The sequence below is a fragment of the Gracilinanus agilis genome, chromosome 3 (genome assembly GCF_016433145.1).
Source record: "Gracilinanus agilis isolate LMUSP501 chromosome 3, AgileGrace, whole genome shotgun sequence".
In the NCBI taxonomy this organism is placed as follows: Eukaryota; Metazoa; Chordata; class Mammalia; order Didelphimorphia; family Didelphidae; genus Gracilinanus; species Gracilinanus agilis.
This window is the reverse complement of record NC_058132.1, coordinates 600,817,005-600,834,747: the sequence shown is the minus strand read 5'-3', so window position 1 is coordinate 600,834,747 and position 17,743 is coordinate 600,817,005. Positions and strand designations below refer to the sequence as shown.

General features: G+C 35.4%; 1 protein-coding gene across 1 annotated transcript in view; it reads left to right on the top strand.

Annotated features, from left to right (window-relative positions):
- The window catches only part of NDUFS1 (NADH:ubiquinone oxidoreductase core subunit S1), a 32,748-nt gene that overhangs the window by 1,565 nt on the left and 13,440 nt on the right, over nucleotides 1–17,743 (top strand). The window contains exons 2-9 of the mRNA XM_044670681.1: nucleotides 2,493–2,557; nucleotides 3,102–3,193; nucleotides 5,101–5,208; nucleotides 10,323–10,399; nucleotides 11,524–11,605; nucleotides 11,692–11,822; nucleotides 15,860–16,045; nucleotides 16,825–16,959. Of these exons, the coding sequence (XP_044526616.1) occupies nucleotides 2,497–2,557; nucleotides 3,102–3,193; nucleotides 5,101–5,208; nucleotides 10,323–10,399; nucleotides 11,524–11,605; nucleotides 11,692–11,822; nucleotides 15,860–16,045; nucleotides 16,825–16,959 (872 nt within the window). The 5' untranslated portion in view covers nucleotides 2,493–2,496. The remainder of the gene's footprint in view (nucleotides 1–2,492; nucleotides 2,558–3,101; nucleotides 3,194–5,100; nucleotides 5,209–10,322; nucleotides 10,400–11,523; nucleotides 11,606–11,691; nucleotides 11,823–15,859; nucleotides 16,046–16,824; nucleotides 16,960–17,743) is intronic.

The window sequence follows — 17,743 nt, the reverse complement described above, 5'->3', positions numbered from 1 at the left end:
GCAAATGTTTATTGAATTGAATTGATCAGAGAAGACTTTCCAAAAAAGTCTTTTTAAAAAAAATTTTAATCTTTTAACTCTTACTTTCTGTCTTAGAATCAGTATTAAGCAATAAGGGCTAGGCAATGGGAGTAAAGTGACTTGTCCAGGGTCACACAGCCAGGACGTATCTGAGATCAAATTTGAACCTAGGACCTCCCATTTCTAGGCCTGGCTCTCAATCCACTAGCTTCCCCTATTTTATACTTTATAAAATAAAAACTTTCAGGTTTTAGGTAGCATTATATGCAAACAATTTCAACAAAATGATAAAAAATGAAAACAAAACTAGAAATGTAAGGGTAAGAAGATGGAAGGAACTCAGCAAGTACTAAAGAATTGTAATTGTTTTTCCTTTCTCCATGTGTGCAATAATTGACCAAAAGGTAGAAAACTTTTACTTGGAAATTTAGGTAATCTTACAGTAGTAGCCAATCTTAATTGAGAACATATTACAATTAACTAGCTAGGAAAATAATGCTCATTTTATAGAAGTCAATCCTGGGAAAAATAAGTAGATCCTGGATTATAAATTCTGAGTAGAACAAATTATGGATTAATAAGATTTTCATTTTAAAATTTACATATATGCTTAAAATTCTATAATTACTTTGATAATGGCACTTTACTGCTGAAATAAAATTTTTAAAAGAGAAAAATATTGATTTGGAAAATCCCATTTAGTCCATAATTTGAATCTTCTATTTATCTAACTCATAAAGGACAAATGTTCCAAGTTTCTATTAAAAGCTGTCTGAATTTTAGAGCTCTGGGTTGGAATCCCACTTCTGATACTAGCTAACCACATTAGTAGCACATAATCCCTCTGAGCTTTAGTTTTCTTATGTATAATATAGGAATAATGATAGCTAAAATATAATCAAATGAAGTAATATCTAGAGTTCTTTGTAAGTAGTAAATCACTACACAAATGTTATAAATGTCAGGGAAAATCTGTATGAGTCTTATAGAAAAATTAAGCTTTCCCACAAGGAAAGGGAATAAAGCATTTCATAGTTTCTACTATGTGCTGGCAATATTTTAAGTACTCATAAAAAATATTATCTCATTTAATTCTAAGGACAAGTCTGGGAAGTAGGTGTTATTATTATTACCCAAATTTCACAGTTGAAGAATGGGGGCAGAGGTAAAGTGACTTGCTGAGATCACACACATAGGAAATATCTGAAGTCACATTTGAACTCCAGTCTTTTAGAGTTCAGGAGGAGGGATCTATCCATAATCCTGCCTCCTCTCTCCAAATGTAGTTGGGTAAAAATGCTTTTTTAAACTTAATGGATACTGTGTAACAAGAAAATGAATCATAAATGGAAGACTTTATTTTTATTTTCTATTTTATGAAGACATTCACTAAAGTCAATGTCTTGTAGTGACAAAGAGTTGACCCTGAGTTATCTTATGGCAGTGACATGGAATCAGAAATTCTGGAAGATGTCAGTAAACAAGCTAGAAGAGCTTCAAGGACAAGTGTTGTTATGAGGGTCAGAAGGACCACTAAGTCACTAGGTACCAGAGAAGCTTATTTTCTGATTGTGATTTTTTTTTTAAGTCAGCTGAATCATGGACAGTCACAGTCTGTAGAGATTAGAAGGACAGTTCATTGCATTTCAATAATGGATCACTTAACTATGCATCTAGTCAACTCTTGATTATTCGTATTACTAGTAATTTTTTAAAAATGGTATATTGGGTTTGGAAACTAGTTTTTTTTGTAACAGTTTCTTGTGCAACAAACATCTTAACTTATATTTTCCTTAAGCAGATCCTAAAACTATTTTGTATTCCATATTTGCATACACCAACTAATTAAGAAGAGATAGCTCAGAAATATATTGAATGGAAGGAGGAAGAAAACCAGTTTCTGATATTTTTTGAAAATTCAACTGATAATTAACATATGATTAACTGAAAGTTGGTTTTAAAAGTTCATTTTATTGACATTGCAAAGGCCTACTTGGTTGCTAAATTTTAAATGCCTTGAGATGTGGAAAAACTTTCAGTATATATTTTGAAATATTTCTTTATGATACTGAACAGTCTTTTTTTTTTTACTAAAAGAATAGATATATTGTATGTCAAGGATGTTGTGTATTTTAAAGCTTTGTGAATGATAACCCCTTTGTTTTCAAAGAAGCAACATTCTATACTTAGTACTTTTAGCCACTTAAAAAATCATTTGTAAATAATACTTAAGGTTTTTTAATCATCTCTTAATTTGTGATTCCATTTTACACAACAGAAGGGCAGGTTAGTCATAGCTCTTTTAACAGTTTAGAGTATATTAGATAAAATTTGTAACATATTAATGGAATTTTGTAATTCAGCAGCATAAAATATCAAATGTAAAATAAAGGTGTTAGCAATCTAAACTTGTTAGCCACTAAAGTATTTTCCTACAAAGAACTTTTAAGATTTTTCTGTTTCATTTTTAGCAATATGTTACGACTACCAGTACGCAGGGCCTTAGCTGGCCTTGTGCAGTGTCCTAGAGGATGCAGTGAGTATTCTTTTTAAATTTACTTTTATAATAAATAGATGGAGTTTAACTATTCATCTCTGTTAAGATATAGGACTAACTCTTGGAATTCCATACATGTGTGATTTTGTTTCTGCAAAAATAGAAACAAATTGGCTAAATTGAGTAGGCTATTTCTCAGTAGATAACATATTTGAGTTTTTAAATCTAGGTTTTTAAGAGATATGAGTAAAAATTAATGAGTAAAGTTTCTTAAGGAATAGAATGTTGCTAGAACTGGCTATCAGATTTCCTGATGACATGTATAATTAATCCTATTTGGATAACTAATCTATAGTACCTTAATACTAATATTATAAGTTTCCATTTACACTATTCTTCAAAATAATCATAGACAAGTGTGGAAATGTATCTTTTGATTATAGGTGATCTCTTTTATTAATTCAGTGTTTTAAAATCAGTTTATCTAGCTTAGTGGTTAGAGTAAACAAATCCATTATCCTATGCCATAGCAGATTCAACTCTAGTTAACTTGAATTCCCAACTCAATATTTTTGATGGCCAGTGCGAACAACTACTACAGCATCCAGCAACTTGATAGAAGTATTTGTTGATGGTCAACCCGTCATGGTGGAACCTGGAACCACAGTGCTCCAGGTAAATCTGAACTCAAAGATCTAAGCATTTTCTTTTTTGTTTTAATTTTTATACAACTTGCTTTAAATGCTTTTCTTTCAAAATATCAAGATTTCCCTATTGATATCATATAATGGCCAAGTATTTGTGGAATTAATAATAAAGCCTATTAAAGTCTAATATAAAGTAGTCCTTCTATTCCAAACTGATTTACTACTCCATATCATACTACTTCCCATTGTTGTGTACCTTCTTCTCCACTCAAGACTCATTCTATCTTCTATTCCATGCAAGTAACATGTTATCGCTCTTTCCAAGAATGGCTTTCCTCTATATTGCTTTTTTGAAATCCTTTGCCTCTGTTAGGTGCCAGCTCAAAGTTAACCATTTTCTTAAATCCTTTTCTTATTCTCCCATTTCTCATTCTGAAAGAGAAGTGATCTTTCTGTCCTGAAATATCTTGTATTGCTCTTTTACCTGATGTGTACTCAAACTATGGTTCCCCTCTCCCTTGTAGTCTCTCAGGCACTCTGGAACGCTATCTGACTGATGAATGACTTTTATTATTTGCAATTCAGGGAATGGGGAAAGGGGTGAAGGGCAGAGGGATTTTGGGGTGCCCTCTTCATTATTTCTATGGGGTACATCACTTAGTTGGGAAACACAATGGTTCCCACTTCTAAGCTTCTCCCCTTGCCTCTTCTTCAGTTTCTATTTCTAGCCTTTCCTATAATTGTAAGTTTTGACTGAAAAGGGGGTCTCTTAGCAAGGTTGGGTAATGGGTGAAAGAGACTAAGAGATCGCTTCCAAAATGGAGTCCAAAAACTTAGCTAACTTGATGATTGAAGTCTTGATGGGAGAGATGCGATGAATGGCTTTGACCAGGGAATCAGGGTTTCAGTGTCCAAAGAAAGATCCTCAGGAAGCCCTCAGGACTGGATCTGAGCTAGGATGCCTCCTCCTCCTCTCTCCTCCCAGTGCTTCGCTCAAAGACCTCTCTTCCTCCCCTCTCCTGGAGAAATACCCAGAATTCTCACTGTTCTCAACTGTCACCAACTGTCACCAACTGTCTGCAACTCCTTCTCTGGCTCCTTTCGTCCCATCCCCCTTGCACAAATCCCATCCTTACACTAACCCTTAAGGCTCTTGCACTTGGAACCAATACTTGATTCTAAGATGGAAGGTAAAGGTTTTAAAAAAAAAAAAGGTTTGCCAGCTGGTCTTTCATTAAAAAGGACAGTAGTATATATGTATTAGTTTTGTTTCTTAGCTAACATAAAATCATTATGTGCTCTAGGCAAGTTTATATGAAAATCTTCCATATTATGGACTTCTTGAGGTATTTACTTTTCTGTTACCTTTATAGTTTTAGTTCTACATTCATGGGTTTTACTTGGAATAAAAGGATTGTAATTTTTTTCTATATGTTGATTCATATGTTTAGTACTTAATCCTTAGTTTTGTTACGATTAAAAATGATAAAGACTGATATAATAAGAGAAATTAGTAGTTTAATTAAAACCATGGCCATGTTGGTAAAATATATATGACCACGCCTATCTTTTAATTTTATCGCCGGAGCCCATTCTCTCTCCCGCTTGCCAGCCAGCTCTTCAGGAAGACCAAAAGGCCTTCTCTAGGCCCTCCTCTGAATTTAAACTGCCCCCCTTGCGTGGGGACCTTTGATGTCCCCACACCCTAAGACCCATTGGAATCATGGGTAATGTAGTCTCAAAGCCCCCACATGTCCATAGAGAGTCTGCTAGACATTTCCAAATAGCACTTCCCAGAATTTAAAACAAACTGTTTCAAGGTATAACTGAAATATCTGAGCCATAGAGGAAAAAAAAGGAACTATTTTCTATGTGGCAGGCAGCTTGGGTGGTAAGTACTAATTCCCTTTAATATAATTTCTTTTTATTTCCTAGGCATGTGAGAAGGCTGGCATGCAGATTCCTCGATTCTGTTATCATGAAAGGTTGTCGGTGGCTGGAAATTGTAGGATGTGTCTTGTGGAGATAGAAAAAGCCCCTAAGGTATTTGTTACCTAAAAATATTACACTGTTGTATAAAGAAGAAAAACTAATCATACTTTATAGTTTGCAGTGTGGTTTTTGAAAGAAAATGGATGTGATCCTTGTGGGGCAGATGACACCACTATCATTTTACAGATGAGAAAATTGGCCTTACTTTTCTGAAGCTCCTTATCCAAAGTCAACTAGCTATTAAGTGGCAGGACCCAGTTTTGAACTGACAGCAAGGTCTAGAGTTCTCCAAGCTATAAGCATGCTTAGGTGCTGCTAGGATTGAAAGAACCAACAAGCTTTGTTTCTACCTAGACCTTTCTGTTCTGAAAGTGACAGCATAACTAATGTGGGATTCATTTCCTTTGTTCTTTACAATCTCTACAATTCTTTCCAGCTCCACTGTCAAAAGACAAGGTATTTCCATTTTAAAAGCCCTCTCCCCTTTTTTTTAGGATATTTTTCCATGGTTACAATGATTCATGTTCTTTCCCTCCCCTGCCTCCACCCTGTGTGTTCAAGCAGTTGTTTTTCTTCTGTTTTTCCTCTCTTATAGTTCTTCCTCTGAATGTGGGTAGAGTTCTTTTCCATAAATCCCTCAGAATTGTCCTGGATCATTGCATTGCTGCTAGTACAGAAGTCCATTACATTAGATTTTACCACAGTGTATCAGTCTCTGTGTACAATGTTCTCCTGGATCTGCTTCCTTCACTCTGCATCAGTTCCTGGAGGTCTTTCCAGTTCACATGGAATTCCTCCAGTTTATTATTCCTTTGAGCACAATAGTATTCCATCACCAACAGATACCACAATTTGTTCAGCCATTCCCCAATTGAAGGGCATACCCTCATTTTCCAATTTTAAAAGTCCCTGTTTTTGACTTGTTTAGGATACACAGATTTCAATGCCAGATGGCTATGATTGCCTAGCCTTTATAAACACACTTCAGCAAAATCCTTAAGTTCTCGCCAAACTGAATAATGATCAAGAAATCTAATGATGAAGGCAACTGGGTGGCTCAGTGCATTGAGAGCCAGGCCTAGAGATGGGAGGTCCTAGGTCCAAATCTGGCCTCAGATGCTTCCTAGCTGTGTGACCCTGGGCAAGTCACTTAACCTCTTCTGCCTTGGAGCCAATAAACAGAAAGTAAGACAGAAAGTAAGTATTTTAAAAAAAAAAAAAAGAAAGAAAGAAAAAAAACTAATGAGAATCTTTAGTAAGTAACATCTTCCCACAACCTCCTTCCTAAAATGCACAAGATATTGGGCAAAATCAAAAAAGAAATGGAAAAAATAGAAACTGTAAAGCCAGCACAAATTCAGGGTAGCCTCCTGGCATTACCAGAAAGGCCACATCTTATCTGCTAGACTCTGTGTGTGAATGGGCAATAGGAGAATCCCTCATGTGTGTCCTGTCCCAGGATAGAGATCTTACAAGCACCAAGAGAAGCAGCATCCAGATCAGGACAGCAGCACTCAGACATGGACAGCTCAGATCCAAGGGTTTCTGGATTCCTAACACTGTCCTGAAAAGGAAGAAAAGACCCAGAAGATCTAGCCCAACAAAAGCATAGCAGAGAGCTGAGCCCCAATACAGAAACTTAATCTGGAGAGATAAATAAATTAGAGAAAACATTAACCAGTATTAAAAATTATAGTTCTCGTGATCCCCAAAAAGGAATATTTCCATAACAATTACAAATAGTGACAATGAAAAAAATGGACTTTCCACAAGGATTATATGAATAGGTAATAATAATAATAATAATAATAATAATAATAATAATAAAGAGTTAAATGAATTAAAAACTCTTGAGAAAAGAATTAGAAGGCTAATAATAGCTTAGAAGAGAAAGTTTTAAAAGTTATTCAAGAAATATACTTCCTGAAAACTAGAATAGAACAAACTAATCATGAAGTAGTAGAATAAAATCAAAGGATTGAAAAAATAGAACAGAGTAAAGATGTGTTATCAAAAATGTTTAACCTGAAAAATGGGCCAGGGAAATATAATTTAAGAATCATTGGTCTATGTGTGGCCGGAGCAAATCTACAATCTCCACTACTTAGGAGGCAGAGTTTAGTGAATTGCTTGAGCCGAATAATTCTCAGTTCAGTGAGCTACGAGATAATCATGTGTCTGCCCCAAGTCTGGTACCAATGTGATGAGCATTTGGGAACATGAGGACAGAGGGCCCATACTGCCTAAGGAGAGGTGAGCCAACACAGGTTGGAAATGGAACAGGAATTGGGATTAAGTCTATGAGAGATCTGCTGTGCTTTCAGACTGGGTGAGATAGGGAGTCTTGCTCTCATCTCGCCCTCATCCAACCCGCTACCCCAAAAATAATAATTGGACTCCTTGCAAACTGATTTTTTGTTTTAGTCCAGACATTGTATTTCAAGAAATCTTAAATCAAAACTTCCAAGATCTACTAGAACCAGAGGGCAAAGTAGATAAAGGAAAAATTCACTCTGAAAGAAATCCTAAAAGGACAAATACTAGGAATGTCATAGCCAAAATCTAAAGCTTACCCATCAAAGAAAAAGTACTTTTGAGTATCCAGAAAAAGCAGTTCAAGAACTAAGGAACTGTTCAGAATCACTCAAGACCTAGCATCTTTTGCTAAAAATCAAAAGTCAAATAAACCAAGAGTCACTTACTCCACAATACTGATTATAATACTACAGGGGAAAAAATTATATTTAATAGGACAGAGGATTTTCAAATGTTCCTTATAAAGGAGTCTAGTGCTGAGTAAGAACTTGGAGAGATGTAAACACAAGAGTCCAGAGACACCCAAAAAATCTAAATTTATTTAAGGAATTAAGAAGTACTCTATGATGATATCATGCAGACATACTAATGGGTTCTGTTCAGAGGGTTTGAAGAGGGAAAAGAGCACAGGACAGTAAAAGGAAGAATATGCTTCCTGTAGGAAAGAGGAACTTGCTATTTTTCATAATTTAGGTGCTCGAGTATTGCAGGCATGAAGAAAGGAATAAAGAGCTGGCATCAGATGAAGCTCTTACCTAAAATGGACAAAGGAGAGTTGAACTAAAGAGTTTTGTGTAGAAATAGATCAAAAGTTAACAGAGAAAATAGTGAGTAAGGAAGGAAGAAGTTAAGAAGGTGAATAATACCAGAAGGTAATAGTAAAAAATCTAAACATACTTATAGATCCTGAAGGAGAAATTAATTGGGTAATTGGAGAAGAAAAGAACTAGGATTGAATCAGATGCCTTAAATTGCCTCTTAGACAATTGTTTAGCAGCTGAATAAATTGTTCTATGTGAATGGAATGGAATATTATTGCTTGTTAAATGATGAAAGAGACAATCACAGAGAATTCTGAATAGTATGAACTAACATGATGAAATGAGCAGAACTAGCAGAATAATTTGTGCAAGAGCATTTGTTTAAAAACATCTTTAGGGGGCAGCTGGGTGGCTCAGTGGATTGAGAGTCAGCCTTAGAGACTGGAGGTCTCGGGTTCAAATCTGGCCTCAGACACTGCCTAGTTGTGTGACCCTGGGCAAGTTATTTAACCCCCATTGCCTAGCCCTTACTCTTTGCCTTGGAACTAACAGTATTGATTCTAAGACAGAAAGTAAGAGTTTTTAAAAAAATCTAAAAGACTTAACTGATCAGTACAATCATTGACTGTGTTTCCAGTGGATCCTATTCTGAAGAATATTTTGTTCCTCCAGAAAGAATTGATGGACACAAGATGAAGACATGCATGTTTTTGAACATCTCTACTGCATAGATTCATTTTGCTTTTGACTGCTTATTTGTTATAAGGATTTTTTTCCTTTCAGTTTTTAATTGTAGAGAGACAGTGAGGTTAACAATAATGTTGTCAATAAAAAGTGACCATGAAGTATTTTTAAGATTTTTTTTGAAAAGATTTATTTTGATGGTTTTTTTATATCCCATTAAGAAGATTTTCTTCTAGGGATTCAAGATTTAAGAATGCTCTGTATTATTGTACTATTTCTAAGATCAAAAGACAGGGTTTATCCTGTTTTTTTTTTTATGTTCTAGCAGTACTTTTCACAAGGTGCTATACTCTTTTTTTCCCCCCTCCTTTTAAATCCATACTTAATATTCTAGTAACATTATTCTAGGTCAGAAGCATAAGGGCTAGGCCAACAGGTTTAAGTGACTTGTCCAGGGTCACATAGCTAGGAAGTATCTGAGCCCAGGTCCTTCAGACTCCAGGCCTAAGTGCTCTATCCATTGGGCCACTTAACCTTGTTTGGTACCATTCTCTTCTAAATTAGTAAACATAAGATTTAGTGCTAGAGGAGACTGTGGCCAATTTGCTGTGTTGGTCCAGCTTCCTCAATTTAGGAATCACGTGATATAATGAATGCCAAAAATATTGGCACCTGCAAAATGTATACACATTTAAGTCATCATCATTAGAAGTAGATGTACTCACCATGTATTCACCATGGGACATAAATCTAAATAATGTGAGACAGTATCAAGAAAGGTGTCAATATAAGTGAAACATTTTTGGAAAACCTATTAGAAGTTAAGAGTAGGGGCAGATAGTATGCACTAGATAGCATGCCAAGCTTAGAGTTGGGTTCAAATGTGATTTCAGATACCTTCTAGCCATGTGATCCTGGGCAAGTCACTTAACCTCCATTGCCTAGCCATTACTTTTCTGTGTTAAAGTTATTACTAAGACACAAAGTAAGGGTTTAGGGAGAAAAAAAATTAGAGGAATTTGTTGTGTTATTTCTATTTGGAAAGAAGTTTTGAGTTGTAGAGGAGGGTAGTATAGCTTTTTATTCAGTGGAATTTTATTGCAAGCTTTCTAATTGAGATGCTCTTTTGATACCTTTTATCTGAATTTGTTTATCAAGCAGAATAAACTTAAACTATGGTTTACATTTATTACTCAAAGGGAATGGCAAATGGGAACTTAAAGCAAAACATAAATAAGATGGGAAAATTTAATGTACCTTGTCATGTAATTACTTTGTTTTCTGGTTGCAAATGCCTCATTTTTTTTCCCTGAAAAATATTGGATTGATGTATCTAAAGAGAATTTATTATTTTTACTGTCAGAGAGGTGCAAGTGTTAATGGGTTTTCCCATTGAAATTCCAGCCTGTAGCTGCTTGTGCTATGCCAGTAATGAAGGGTTGGAACATCCTTACGAACTCAGAGAAGTCCAAGAAAGCAAGGTACTTTACTATTATCATATTTTGAATGTTATAAAATCTTTTTACTTTTTATCCCACAGGTCCAAAATTCGACCTGAAACTTGTGGGAAATTGGTATGCTAGGCCTTTATGGTTTAGAAAAGAGTAGAGCAGAACAGTTCAAGGGTGATACTGAGCCATGAAAAGACTTCAGTCTGGTAGGGCAGAATTGACAATAGAAGCAGATTGTTCAACTTGTGGTAGTTTGCTTCCCTGAGACCATTGCAATGGTGTTCTTGGCAGGGTAATGTTAAATATCATTGTCATGGGGCATCTGGGTAGCTCAGTGGATAGAGAGCCAGGCCTAGAGACGGGAGGTCCTAGGTTCAAGTCCAGCCTCAGACACTTCCCAGCTGTGTGACCCTGGGCAAGTCACTTGACCCCCATTGCCTATTTTAAAATATATATATATCATTGTCATGTACACCTAGGCAGTTTTGCCAACTCATTTTTGTAGTAAATAGTTTTATTAGTATTCAATATGAATGTTATGATTTTGCAGTTGTGGAGGGAACATAAGACATGAATTGAATGTCCATTTTTACAATTTTCTAGGTTTTTAATGAAGTTTTAAGTTCTTTGCCTTCACTATTTTTAGGTTGCATAACTAAAATTATTTGTAGAAATGACTCATATAGCTAGTTGTATTGACTCAAGTTTACTAACAAATACAAAGTTTTAAAGAATAATTTCCTGTTCGTTTTCTGAGTCAAGAAAGTCAGCATTGCATAACAGCTTGAGAGCTAGTTCCAAAGCCCATGTGAAGGCTTTGGATATGAAGGCCCAACTTTGACACATCCTAGTTTTTTGACCTTGGGCAAGTTACTGCATATCTCAGTATTCTAGTCAACTCCCTTAAGTCTATCAGTGGCAGAAAAGGTACCTGCCTAATTGGTAGAGGGAGTTTCTTCAACTGGGAGTTCCATATGCTATTGAAACCACAGGTTTGATTTCTATCCTGTAACCCTATCTCCTGATGAAAGTGTTGATATTAATTGAGGGAAAAGTATATGTGAAATGTATTGATTTCCTTGGGAGAAAAGAAATATATAAGCACAAGATGATGGTACTTATTTGCTCATATGTACATTCTTATTCTTTTATAGAGAAGGTGTAATGGAGTTTTTACTAGCAAATCACCCACTGGACTGTCCTATTTGTGACCAGGGAGGTGAATGTGATTTGCAGGTATATAGTCTAATTCTATAAAAATTGAGATTGTCTCTGATTTTATTAGGTTCATTGGTTTAGCTGTCTCTTATGATTGAATCTAGGACCAGTCAATGATGTTTGGAAGTGATAGAAGCAGATTTTTAGAGGGAAAACGAGCTGTGGAAGACAAGAATCTTGGTCCACTCGTAAAGACCATTATGACTAGATGTATACAGTGCACTCGGTGCATCAGGTAAATTTTTTGTGTGTGTGTGCCCATGTATTAATTTCTTGGTTCATTTAGTTTTTGTAAAATGTAGTTAAATATAACAGTAGAAAATGTTATTTTTTACAGGTAAAGCCCCTGATAAATTTTGTAAAGTTTCTGAATGCTTTAGCTATAGATTAATTTTTAAAAGATTGACTATACTTCAAGAAGCTATTCTATATCTTGAAGTCCTGGACATGAAACTGTCCTTCTAATAACTAAGCCCTCAGTAATAAATGAATGAGAATATGAAAAAATTGCTTTAAGCCCAGTAAGGGAAAAGGGAGCTAGTGTGCACTCACTTATACCACTTCTTTCTAGCTATTATATCTTCTTGAGTGGTGCTAGTTTTTTTTAATGACTGGAATGAGGGTTTAGATGAGTTGTTTTGTTTTTTTTTAAATAAGTTTCCTTTGGTGGGGAATATGAAAGTGGGAGGAGAATAAGAGAAAAGAATGCTAAAGAACTTAGTAAGGCAGCTTACTAAGAGTGCCAGGCCTGGAGTTAGGAGGACCTGAGGTCAAATTTGACCTCAAACACTTCCTATATGTAACCCTGGGCAAGTCACTTAAGCACAGTAATCTAGCCCTTATTACTACTCTTTTGCTTTAGAACCAATACACAGAATTGATTCCAAGTTAGATGGTAAGGTTAAAAAAGAACTTAGTAACATATCAGTGGAACTTTTCTTTCTCTACTTATAATATAGTAAGCATAAAATCAAGAATTTTGTTTTCAAGAATTATCCCTTACATAAATGGGAGCCAAAGTACATATCTATGTTAGAAAATCTGTTGGTAACCATATTGTTAAAGCATTTTTACTATGAATTTTCACCAGGACATGAATATAACTTTGATATAGCCAATTCTCTTTTCTAAAGTTACCATTTATTATGGGATTTTATGTAGACTAGAAGTAGTGTCAGGAATATTCAGAGATATGTGTGGTCCTTGTTATCAAGGAATTTATCTTGTTGGGGAGACAGGAGAATTGGAAAATATAAGGCATCTATATACGATGAATGCCAAATGATTAGTACAGAGGTCTATCAGAATTCCCAGGACCCTTGGTTAGGGTCATTAGGGAAGGCTTTCGAGTGGAAATAAGGGATGGGGAGGAGTATAATCAAGATGACAGGGTGAGAGGTAACAGTTTGCCTTTGCATCTCCTGGCTAGTAAACTCATTGCAGCAGAAGAAGATGAAGAAAGCAGGTTAATGCCCAGGGATGGCAAGGGGACTGAACACTGGGGCAGAAAGAGATCACAAAGGATTTCCATATTAGCCTTGGGAACAGGAGTGGGTGCCACTGGTGGCTCTGTTACTCACAATCCAGTGTGGCATCACAGTTCCAGAGTGGAGAGGAGTGGTCAGAAGTGATAGAGAGCCTAGCTACTTACAGAGCAAGGACCAAATTCCAGAAACAAAGTGCGTGCCTCTGAGCCCAAAAGGGAGGAATCAGTTCTGAGTTTTAGTCTTGCACAAAACTACATAGAATAAACCAGGGTGGAAGGCAAAACAATGGGGGGCCAGCAGTTTGTCACTCTGAACATACAGAACCTTCCAGCAGGTTAATAGTGGCTTGAATCCAGCAGCAGTCTAAGGAAATTCAATCACACACAATTCAGCTGATCCAAACCAAGTCTGGAACTTATAGCTCTCAGAGCAGGAAGAAAGTGAACAGACTTCTCAGATCACATCACTTTGGAAGTACTGAAAATCTGCAGGTCCTCAGGCTGAGCTGTGAAAGCAGCAGAACATAAAAGACAGAAGCTGAGGTTAGACATCTCCCCTTCCTCCTCCCCACAACCCCCATGAAGTGAGCAGAACCCAGCACTAAAAAGTTCAGTCAAGAAATAGACTGGAAGAAAGAACAAACAACATCAGGAAAAGAATCTGACCTTGTGGTCCTGCTATTATGGTGACAGGGAATATTAAGACACAAACTCGGCAGAAGAGAGTGACTTGAAAACACAAGCAAAGAAAATGCAATTTGGACACAAGTCCAACAAGAATTCCTAGAAAAGTTAAAAAAATTTTTAAAGCTAGTTTAAAAATCAAATAAGTACAGCATAGGAAAAAATTGGGGGGTGGGGAATGAGAGATATGCAAGAAAATTATGAAAAGAGAATCAAAGGCAGTTAGTTGGTTCACTGGATAGGGGGCCAGGCTTGGAGATAGGAAGTCTTGGATTCAAATGTGGCCTCAGACACTTTCCTAGTGATATGACTCAAGGCAATTCACTTGACCCCAGGTACCTAGCCCTTAGTACTCTTCTGCCTTGGAATTGGTACTCAGTTTAGATTCTAAGGCAAGGCAAGGGTTTTAGAAGATAGAAAGAGACTTAACATTTTAATAAAAGATGAACAAAAATTACTGAAGAAAATAACTCATTAAAAATCAGAATTGTTCCAATGTAAGACTTGAAGGTGGGTCCTGAAAAGAGGATCTAACCCAGATAAAAAGAAACAAAGGTGGCATTTGAGGTTGAGGAAATGTTTTAGGACTATACATAGAGACAGTAGTGCATGTGATTTATAGATTTGCCTTCTTTGGCTTTATTTGTTGACCCTGAAAACAAAAGCCATGTAGACAAAGTAGCAAGTTTGCAGGGTGACTTTTCTTGGTTTCAGCAACAGTTGAAAACCAGAAATTGGAAATTACAAATTTTTCAAGTACTAAAGTATTGCTTGATCTTATTTATTTATTTTTCACAGCACCTTTGTGAACTAGACAGGGCAGGTATAAAGATTCTCATTATATAGATGAAGAAGATGCGATTCAAAGAAAACAGTGTGGCATGATAGAAAAAGCACCAGACCTGGGGGAATAGGTGTTCAGTCACTGTTTCGTCACTTCTTTGTGCCATACCCTACATAGAACTTGTGTAATTGTGGGCAGCTCTTTTAATCTCAGTTCCATTTTTAAAAAATAATAATACCTGTAACATATTCTCTATGGGGTTGTTGTAAAGATTAAATTACCTAAATATGTGTAAAGTGTTTTGCAAACTTCAAACTGCTATTAAAAATATTAGGTTTTTACAAAATGACTTGCTCAACTTAAGCTGGATTTCAAATCACTATTAGTAGATATAAACAAATATTTTTTGAGTGCCTTTTTATATGCAAAGGCTGCTCAGTAGACATAGTCATTCAGCATGTTTTTATTAAACCCTTACTATGTGCCAGAAACTGTCCTCAGGCCCGGACTACAAAGAAATAGTGAAAATGGTCTCAGTCCTTAAGGAACTTATATTCATTTGGGTAGATAATGTGTACCTGTACATATGTAGGCATGTATACAGTGGTGATTTAGTTCCTGCCCTCAAGGACCTCACAGATTAGTTGGAGAGGTCAGACTTTTAATACATGTAGAGTTAAAAACCTCACAGATTAGCTGGAGAGGTCAGACTTTAATACATGTAAAAACTCATTAAGACAATACAAAAGAAAAGGGGTATGGTGGGAAAAACACTGAATTAATGCCTAGGAAACCAAGGTTTGATTTTTCTGCTTTGGCACTTTGTAACTGTGAAGAAGATCCTAACTTCTCTGAACTTTGCTTGAATCATCTGTAAATACTTACCCTACTGATTTCATGGGGTTGTGAGAAAGGCTTTGAAAACTGTAATGCATCGTAATATATAAATCAGAGTTATGGCCATTATTGTTACTGGTCATGAGAAAGTATTAATTACCAAATGAATAGCATGAATAAAAATTCAAAAGAGTAAGAAAGAACTATGAGGGAGTTTTTCTTTTTTTTAAAGTTCTATATCCAATAGAAGGGACTTTTGAATGGCTTGCTTACTCCTTACATTTTTAGACTCTTAATTTTGTTTCTCTGTTTTCTTATGGGAATAGAGAGTTTGGGATTTTAAAAAAATTAAACTTAGATGGTTCTTATTCATAAAAATAAACTGGAATCTTTTTTAAAAAATGTTTTCCTTTTAATATAAGTTAATGAATGGGAAAAGGTGTATAATTTGAAGATTTGACACCATACTTTTATCCTCTAGGTTTGCTAGTGAGATTGCAGGTGTGGATGATTTGGGTACAACAGGAAGAGGAAATGAAATGCAAGTTGGAACATACATTGAAAAAATGTTCATGTCTGAATTGTCTGGGAATATCATTGATATCTGTCCAGTGGGAGCTCTTACATCTAAGCCCTATGCCTTTACTGCACGTCCTTGGGAAACAAGGTTTGTATCTTCATAATCACACTATATTTGTTTTTCTTATTATTTACCTATCACTTAAAAAATGAAAATGGTGTAGTGATTGGAGAATTGGCCTCAGAGGAAAGAAGACCTGAAAACTTAGATTCAAGCCCCACCTCTTATATATACAGTTTCTGTCACCCTGGGCAAATCACTTAGCATGCCTAGGCTACTCATTAAGACTGTACATTTTGGAAAAACTTGCATTGGTAAAATTTCCTCATCGGGGAGTTGTCTATACCAGTGAAATTATAATTCTTTTTCCTATCCCTAGCCCTCTCCCACTTTAACAATTTATAAATAACTTTCAAAAGCTATTTAAACTCTTTAGTTTTTTTGATTTGGTGAGATTTTAGTAGTCTCTAAAAAAATTCAAGACTTAATGTTAGCATTGCATTCTTTGTTAGTATTTAGCCTATGCATATTATAATCCTATAATGAACTTGGAAATGAAGTCCAGAGAGTTTACACATAATGAATTTAAGTGAAAGGATTTTGTTTTTTATGCCATTATTTTCTTGTGGCAAGTAGTCATTTTCACAGCTGATTTTCTGTACTAGCGATCACTGAAGTTGTCTCCAGATTTTCAGGTGCACTTTGAAAAATTACCCTTCTTGAATCTTCATTTGATTATTAGAAAGTCAGAAATTGATTGGAAACACAACTTTTACTAAGATTTGAAGCTAATTTTTGAATTTCTAATTCACTTTTGCTTATTGGAGTCAGTACATATTTATATGATCTCCTTTCTCTTTTCTCAGAAAGACAGAATCAATTGATGTTATGGATGCAGTTGGAAGTAACATTGTAGTCAGCACAAGGACAGGAGAAGTGATGAGGATTTTGCCAAAGATGCATGAGGACATCAATGAAGAATGGATCTCTGATAAAACCAGGTATTTATACAACTGTACCAACTTTGCTTAAGCCTACTATTCAGGCATAAACATACACATTTAAACCAAAGTGTTTGATATTAATAAAACTCCTTTTGATTGCCATTATCTGTCTGCTATATCAGTTGCTATGTGGGCTGTTGTAGAGGAACTGGGCAGTTAGCAAAGAATGCCATTTCTAGGTGTTTTCTAATAGTTTTGGAGAACTCATTTAATGTTCAATTTTTCTATCTTGGAAATATATGGGAGCATACTTTACACTGTATAATGCCAGTTAAACAGAGGTGGTCAAGTTAAATATCTGTAAGCAAAAATTATCACAGAAAAACATGAAAATGTTGGGACTATCATGTTAAACATAGTAGCAATTCATGATTTCACATATAGTGCTCTTTTTGTATTCTTTGTATAGGGAAATGTTTGTGCTTGTTGATGGCTGTCAATTTCATTATAGTGGAGAAAAATTTTTCAACATTAAAAATTATCTAAGTTGTTAATGAATTCACAAGATCTATCTGCAGTTTAATAGCAGATTTCTTAAGTATTAGGCATTTTCAGAGCTAACTAAACTTTTTAAGATACTAAATCTTAGTTTCAATTTTAATGTAATGTTTTAGTAAATAGATATTTTGTATTTGTTAGTCCTTCATTTCCAAAAAGTGGGCTACATTGTTAACACTTAGTAGTTCTAAAATTGCTTTGGTCACTTTAACCAGTGCAATATTTTTGTCACTTTTTTTTTAGTCTTTAAACTTGAATGTTACAAATGATCCTTTGGGATGAC